The sequence below is a fragment of the Chinchilla lanigera genome, unplaced genomic scaffold (assembly GCF_000276665.1).
Source record: "Chinchilla lanigera isolate Chin_1 unplaced genomic scaffold, ChiLan1.0 scaffold00016, whole genome shotgun sequence".
Classification (NCBI taxonomy): domain Eukaryota; kingdom Metazoa; phylum Chordata; class Mammalia; order Rodentia; family Chinchillidae; genus Chinchilla; species Chinchilla lanigera.
In genome coordinates this window covers 22,859,914-22,868,538 of record NW_004955417.1, presented here as the reverse complement: position 1 = coordinate 22,868,538, position 8,625 = coordinate 22,859,914, and the positions used below count along the sequence as shown (strand labels likewise).

The 8,625-nt window shown below is 39.0% G+C and overlaps 1 protein-coding gene across 1 annotated transcript; it reads right to left on the bottom strand.

The window, feature by feature from the left end:
* Positions 1-905: 905 nt before the first annotated feature.
* Utp23 (UTP23, small subunit (SSU) processome component, homolog (yeast)) lies at positions 906-8,625 on the bottom strand. The gene is made up of 3 exons (XM_005381897.2): positions 8,338-8,625; positions 4,285-4,459; positions 906-2,777 (listed from the first exon to the last, which is right to left on the bottom strand). Exons 1-3 carry the CDS (start codon positions 8,523-8,525, stop codon positions 2,394-2,396), a joined length of 747 nt encoding a protein of 248 aa, XP_005381954.1. The 5' UTR covers positions 8,526-8,625; the 3' UTR covers positions 906-2,393.

The window sequence follows — 8,625 nt, the reverse complement described above, 5'->3', positions numbered from 1 at the left end:
CTTCCCAGTTCTTATAGGAATCAACACTTCTGCTTCATATGAGATGATGATGATGATGATGATGATGACGGTGATGGTGATCATAGTAACAGTAATCTGCAATTCCTCCAACAACATTCAGCTTCCTGCCAGTTGCGAGTGTCTAACAATTATATACTCTGGACCTGGGGAAAAAAAAGCTGGGCTCGCTAATAAGGCCACTGGATTGAAATTTGATGTGTAACTCAATCTACTCATCACCTCACCACCGTAAGCCCCTAATTTAATGCGGGATTACTGGGTCAAAGTTACAAACCGAAAGGTGAACTAGTAGCGTCTTGGCATTATAGCAATGAAAGTGGCAAGTTTTGGGTCTATAACACTAGTTAAATACCTATTTTGGGTTGATTTTGTTTATTTTGAGACAAGATCTATGTATCAAAGCATTTTCCATATCAACTACTATCCTATGTAGTTCAGATTGGCCTTGAACTCACAGCGATCCTCCTGCCTCGGCCTCCCAAGTGCTGGGAGGCCGAGCATATCATCCAGCTCGGGATGGCCAAGCACCACACCCAGCATATCATCCATTTTACACAATCGTTTCTAGAGTTAAATCTACGTACCTGTTGCACTATAGGTATATATAAAAAACTTTATCTGCTTCCTTTTTAACACTACTGTTAGGTATCCTACTAGACCACGAACTCTTTAAGGAGTAGACTTTATATTTAAGGTATAAATTTTATGGCTTGCACTAAGTAGTTAAGAAATATTTTATGAGTGCAGTGTCTAGTTTGAACCTAAATGGATACTAGTAATATAAGACATTTTGGTCATGGGCATCTTTTCGAGTGGTAAAATTAACCAATTGTAGAAATCTAGTCATAGAGAAAGGAAATAGCAGCCAAGAGGACACATGGAGGTCATGTGATCAATTTAATAAACAATCCGGGGGTATCATTTTACTTGACTTTTTTGGGGTGGCAGTCACTTCACAGTCTCCTTGGGGAAAACGTCCATGTCCCCCTAAAGAGTGTTTGGGAGGAAATGGTTAAGAAGTAAAGATCTAATTTAACATCACATATTAGGTACGTAAGAACAAAATACATGCATTGTAGTTAGCCATAATTTTCAGGACTTTTGAATTAGTGCAAGCAATCCGTTTTGTTTCCCACTTACAGCTAAACTAAGAATTCCTAAGGAAAGTTATAGGACAGTGAAGTGACACTTTTAAAGCATTTTAAAAAGTTCTAACTATTCTACTCACACATGAAAAACAAACTTGTCAAATCATAACCATCTTGCTTTTTGCAGAGACAAAAGCTCCAAATTCTTTACATAGATAAATCTTCTAACTTTGAAATTTCTCAGCTGCAAAGTTGTTCTGAAATGATTTCTACTTTTAATTATTTATAGGAGTGAGAAGCGGCTATAAGATTGCAAAATGTAGGGAATGCAGAATCCTGTCCGAACACAACTCTACTTATTTTGGAGTGTTCTTAAGAGACAATAGTGTACAGATAACACTACTTTTAGGATGGGAAATTTTTGGTTCAAAAAGACTATCCCACTTTTACCCCCTAAAGCAGTGGTTGCCAAAATTTCTCCCACACATGACAAGGCAGATTCTAATCTCATGTGCAGCGTTCCATGGGTCCTCTCCCCAAGTTTTATGGAGAAAACAGTGTCATGATTTTAGTGGTCATGGCATAAAGGAAGCATTTACTAGAGGACTGCAGATATTACATTCTTTTGTTACAACTGAAAAGTAACTTATTAGGAGAACATATAACCAAAGCATTACAATACAAAATAATGTATTTATAATTTTAAGTATTTTAACTACAGCAAATGAGTTTTTTCCCATTCTCCAGTTGTAGCTCATAGATACTAATAGGTAACCAAATAGCACTGAACAAATAGTGTCAGAAAGACCCCAAGTGTACGTATTTTAGCATACTGATATGAATATCATGAGTACACTCTGCGTCTGCTTGATCACCTTGCATATATTTGAAACAAAATTACTGGAAGAGTTGAAAGAAGTTTCCTCTGAATGTGTAAAGGCACTGCATTTTTTGTTGTTGTTGTCTGGTTTTTTTGCCACAGGCCTTTTAGAACTGATTTTTAAAACTGTCTGACATGACATCTGGGGTGACAGTGGGAGGAAGCAGAAGGAGACAATCATTTTAAAGTGAAAACAACCTCCCAAAACCACCAAGGGGAAGTGAGCACTATCACATCTAAACCCAATCACTCTTTTTATTTTACAAGTCATTTTACACAAAGGTATAAAGGCTAACATTCACTTACAAAAATAAGTTTAGTCTTTTGTTATAAATACTCTAGTTTTGATAATATGTTCATTTTTCCCATTTCAATGTCTCTGAAAGTATCCGAAGCACTCATCCTCAGGGGTTCTGCTTCTCACAAGGTACTGCAGGGGCGGATCTGTTCCGGATTCTTACTCTTTTCCTCTTTCTCTTCTTTTCAGAAGCAGGTGATTTTGTGTCTTGTGCTTTTTTCTTTTTCTTCAAACAACTAAGAGGATTGGGGCCACTTATTTTCTTGCGTTTTTTTCTTCTTCTCTGCTCAGGATTTTTCATTAAACCCTGCTCCTCTTTGAGTTGCTTTATACTTTCTTTCTCGTGCACTGAGACAAGCTGGCCTGACTCTATCGCTTTAACAAAGGCGACGGTTTTGGGAGAAGGTTTGTCCAAGACTATAGTGTTCTGAATAATGAACATGAGAGGAACTCCAGGCTTTTTCTTTACTTTCACAGATAAATTCTGATCCTATTAAAAAGAAAAACAGAATTATTTAGTTCAGTTACGTTAATTGTCTTTAATAGTTTCCTTGAAGATGGTTATATTAAAAGAGATATCATACATTTTATTTTTCAAATCAGCTATGTATCACTAAAGGGGTGTATTTTATGATAAAGGAAGAAAAACAAAAACAGTTTAGACAGTGTAACAAGCAGCATTGTAAATATTTATCAATATTCTAGGGTCAAGAGTTAAAAAGTAATGCATGAACGCAAAATATAAATATATATATGAATAACTGCAATAACCATTGCTGATGTCTGATGGTGTATTGAAATGAACAGTTGGTGATTACAATTTTTTATATTCTGATCGATTGTGCATGCTTGTGTCTGGTGGTCTGAGCAACTGATTTGAAGGTAACAATATGCAATGGAATTACAATGGTGATCGTACCATCTTGTCTAGTGAAACTCTGTATTATCTCTAATGTTTTATCTAATACTTATCTTCTTATTCTCTTTAATGGTTTGAGCAATCTTCCTTTCTTACATCTGGTAATCTGAGCAATGTAGTTGAGGACAGTGATATGTCATGTAACAACCACTGTTGATTCGTATTGTTTTGTCTTGAGACCCTGTATCACTTTGCATGTTCTTGCTTTGATTTATGTTTGTGATACTGGTATGCTGCTACTGTTCTATTTCTTTGTTTGTTTCTCATTTACTACTCTCTTTAAAATTTAAAAAAAAAAAAGTAATGCAAAGGGCAATGTGTTAGGAGGCTTCCTTTGCTTCAACTCTTAAGATATTCTTTGTACAAAGATGCCAAGTGTGGTGGTGTACATCTGTAATCCCAGGACTCCGGAGGCTGAAGCAGGAGGATTGCCAGAGTTTGAAGCCAGCCTAGCTACACAGTGAGTTCAAGAGCAGCCTGAACTACAAAGCAAGATCCTGTTTCAAAAAACCAAAACCCACAAAGAGGAGGCTACAGAAACAGAAGCTGAGTGGGGATTAGCTGACTCAGACTCTAGCTTCAGTTTCACCTCTGTGTAATTTTATAATTCTGAAAGTACATTTACGCAAATCTCTACGCGAACTTAACAGAAATCCTGAGTCTCTTTTCTCTTCTGTCCTAATCTTTTAAAAGCCTACAACCTTCCTTTCCAGTGCTACAGCCTTGAAGGAGATGAGCCATGACTTTTTGAGAAATAGGATGAATTACACACGAGAAAAGTTATGAGCCACAGAACAAACTCTTCGCATTACTCATCTTCCCTCGATGAACCATAAAACAAATCACAACTCTCTCAGTCACCTCTCATTCTCAAGAAAACTTCAGCTGATAGAAAGAAACTCAATATACTTAAGGTTTTCTGTTCCTATTCTCATGTGACAAATGCTTTCATTGACTACAAAGTCAAAGTCTGTATTTTTAAGTCTAAACACTAACAAATCACTTCCACTTAACATTTTCCTGATTATAAATAGCTTCATATGAAAAGTACACAGAAATAGTTACAGTGGAGTATCACCTGTGTTGCCACAAAATAATGGTGAGGGTTTCCCTCTTCAACCATGGAAAGCAGACAGTCTGATCCACTCACTGCATTCTTGAAGTGGGGACAGTTTCGAACTTGGCATTTCTGTGCAATTAGTTTTGCCCCATATAAGTCGTTTCCCAATGTTTCTAACTCCTTCAACACACATCTGGGGAGGAAAAGAAAGGCTATTAATGGTCAACAATTATAACAGAATTTCTTGTGTTCACATGAAGCAAGAATAGAACAGAACACTCATTTTTCTTAAAATGTAAAACTATACCCCTGTAATGTGAATTTGTCATATTGTAGCCATTTTACTTTCCAAAAATGGACCTGCAAAATAGCTGCCTATAATCCCCACTCTGGAGGCTGAGGGAGGAGGACTCCCGAGAGCTCAAAGCCAGCCTGGGCTACGTAGTGAGTTCAAGGCCAGCCTGTGAGACCTTGTCTCAAAAAATCAAAATAAAAAAAAAGAAAATGTTCAAAGTAGAAAAACCAATATGGATTCTAAAATGTATTGAGCACATACTATGTGCCAGGCAGCTAGCAAGTTACTCTTCTCATAAATTCTTGCTTACTCTCAAAATAACATATGAAATTAGGTGCTTCCCTTGTAATTAGTCTTATTTTGGAGCACCTCACTTTGAGAGATTTCAAGTAACATGCTCAAATGCAAATTTGAAAGTTGCAGAGCTGAAACATGAATCCAACTATTTTGACAACAGATTCCTTACACCAACCACAAGGCAATAAGCTTCCATATCAAGCACAAGCTCAAATATTTTAATTCAGAAAAGTAAAATTTCTCAAGTTATCAAGTTCTCTAAAAACAATCGCACTCTCTTTTCAACCTGCACTTTCATATTAACATAAGGCAGTATTTCTCAGAAATACCATGTATAAATGACCCAAGTCAGAATGACATAGTGATGTTAAACTGTATTAATTTCTAGCTCCTCTCTCACCACAAAATCTGCACCTCTTCTACAGGAGCCAAACACAGCCTGCCCTTCATATCCTCAGGGAAAGAAATGGTTCCTGGTACCCCACCAACAATTACAGCTGGGAATGCTCAAGTCTCTTATATAAAATGCCCTACTCTTTGCATACAATCTACACAAATCGCCTGTGTATTTTATTTAAACCATTCTGGACTACTTATACCTCATAGTGTGCAGTGTAAATTATATGTAGTTGTAACACTCGTGGCTTAGGGAAGAATAGTCAAAGGTCACTATGTGCTTTTCTTCCCCTAGTACTTTCTTTTATTTGCAGTTGGTTGAATGCACAAATGCAGAACTAATGGATGTGTAGAGCCAACTGTATCAGCATTTTAATAAAACTCCTCAGATACTTCCTCCTACCCACTTAGAAAAAATTTTTATGAGAATTATTGAGTCAAAGATCTCTTCAATTCTAGCCAGCTTTGCCAGAACCTTCCCTGCATAATCCCCTTTATCAGCTTATTGTTTTTTAAGAAAAAAGATTTGGCTTTTTTTCCAGTTACCAGTTTTGACCTGTTTCTAGGATTGTGGACTACTTATGAATATTGTCCATAGGTGACCCGTCATTAGCTCTTTAAATTTACAAGTTCAAAGTCCAACTACTTTTTTTCTAAACTTCTCCTCCAAGACTTGCTACCTTTTTGAAGTTACTACTTTCCCACAGACCCCAGCTTAGACAGAAACCAGAAACTGTATTTAACTTTCCTCATCCCTAACTCTCATCAGTTGTTAGTCCTATCTATCTCAGTAAAGTCTCCTTGTAGAAATTTTGGATGTCTGCCTTTCATCTCTCAGGTTCAGGCTCCCACTACTTCCTGATTGGGCAACTACAAAGTAGTTTGCTAGCCTCTGCTCTTTTGCTCCTCCAATTTGCCCTTCATGTTATTGCAGATATCTTTTCTAAACAGGAGGGATAACATTCTGCTGTTGTACTTCGTCAATTAAGTATAAGTCTCTTCAAACCTCAATATAAGTAAACCCTCTAGACCAGTGGTAGTGAACCTATGGCATGCATGCTTACTTGTTTCTTCTTTTAAGACAAAATATGCTAATGCATGAACTGTCTTTTCTAAACTAAAACCTCAGTATTCAGATTTCACTGCAGTGTTGGCACTTTGTCATAAGATATATAAGTGGGTTTGGGGTTGCAGTTTGGGCACTGTAAAAGGTTCACCATCATTGCTTCAGACCTAAGCACTAATGGCCAAGAAATACACTGAAATGAAAAACAAACGACCTGATTCTTTAAAGTTGACAGAATAGAGCCAGGTGTGGTGGCTCATGACTGTAATCCCAGCACTTGGGAGGCTGAGGCAGGAGGTGAGTTCGAGACCAGCCTGGCCTACAAAGTGAGCTCAAGGACGGCCTGAACTGTATAGTGAGACCCTGTCTCAAAAACAAAAACAAAAACAAACACCCATATAAAATTGACAGAATATAGTATGCTCCAAAATAACCTTCTGTAAGGGAGGGGACAATACCAATATCATAAGATTGGCCATGTTGATAACTGCACATTTGAGCGTATATGCTGCCAAAGCAAGCACTGATAACTGCAAAAGCTGGGTGACAGATACTCCTCTTCATTATTCTACTTTTGTGTTTCAAAAACTCCAAAACTTGAGGAAATTTTTTTAAAAAGCTGCAGAATGTGTTCATCCAATATTTCTCAACCTCTTTTTCTATCATAGCACTATCCTATTAAAATGTCAGTGTTTCCATGGCACACAGAGGTAGAGGCACAAAGTAGGCAGAAACAACCAATTCAAGGGCACAGACTAGCCAAAGCCTTTTTGAGCAGCACTGCAAGCTAAGGGGATCAAAATTGTGAGTATCAGTACAACCCACTGCTTGAGAAATTCTGAATATGGAGAACTGTTCATGCAGTAGTGTTCTTAAGAAAAGCAAACTATTAGCATAATACATATATTGAAAGCCATGTGCAAGTCTGTAAAGAACTCAATGGATAATACAGCACGTTAACTGATTACAATTTTTTTTTGCCTTTTTAAAATAAATATTCAACAAGGGAGAAAAAGTACTAAACTTCTTGATAGTTCATGATCTAACTCATTTAGCCTTTTTCTAGTTTTACTTCCAAACTCCATGTAGTAATCTCTTCTCTGGGCAATGAACAACTCCATTTGTTCAACAAGTCTCCAAAATAAGGAATGTCACTCTTTTCTGCCTTTCAAAATAGTCCTTTCCCTCAGAACTGAACAGAAAGGGCTCGGATGTTATCTCCTCTATGAAATCTTCCATAATTCGTTCCTCCCTTCTTCGCCACCCACACAATGTTCCACCTCAAGTGTTCTCACACTCAGATGAAGTGAGGAAACATTACACGTGGGATGAGAAACGGCCACAGCAGGTTGCCTTATGCACTTAACAAGCCATGAGCTCGGATTCCGTTCTGGTATCCCCAGTGGCTGGAGCAGTGCTTGGCATGTGGTTGGTATTTAAAAACATAGTTGAAATAATAAGTAGCCATGGGCAAATTTGTTAACCTCCAATTTTAACTTCTTTCCTTGGTAACTGAACACGCTACCCCACAGGTCAGTTGTGAGGCTTGAAATTTTGTGGTATAAACTGGGAAAAGTAGAGGGCTTGGTTTAAGACACTGAAAATTGCTCTAGATACACCACACCTCCCTTGATCTTACATCCACCATGTAAGGTACACAGTTACTTCTATAACTGAGCTACCTGAAGCTCAGAGATCAATCTGCCCAAAAGCAGAAAAGTGGCAAAACTAGGACTAATATTGGAAACCAGGTCCACAACCCTTGTTCTGATTGGCCAGGCTAAAGTCATGTGATGCGCCTGACTACACTTCTTCTAATTGGTCGAGCTAAAGACACGTGATGCAACAGGTCTAATGGGAAGGTATCCTCCCACTTCCTCAGGTCAGCACCCGTCAGTCACCTCCTGGGGGCGGGACAGTGGCACCCCGCGTGCTGGTTCTGAAGCCCAGGCCCAGAGGCCTTGTGCCTAGCACCCGCGTCAGACGCCCCGCGCCCGTCCCCGCCCCGTGGGCCCACCTGGTCGTGCACAGCTGTGTCTCCCCCATCAGGTAGCGGGGCAGCTGCTCCCGCAGCTGGATGCGGCCCCGCAGCGCCGCCTGACAGAAAGTGCCGTCCAGCAGAATCTGGTACGGCTCCCGGACACCGAAATTGTTGCGGAAGAAGCCAAGATGCTTCTTGGCGTGTTTCTGCCTAGTGATCTTCATTTCTGATGTAGACGGACGGAGGCCACTGGGCCAGAAAACGTCGGCACCGCTTTACTCACGCTTTGATAAGGCAGCGCCGGCTTCTCCCGGAAACGAATTA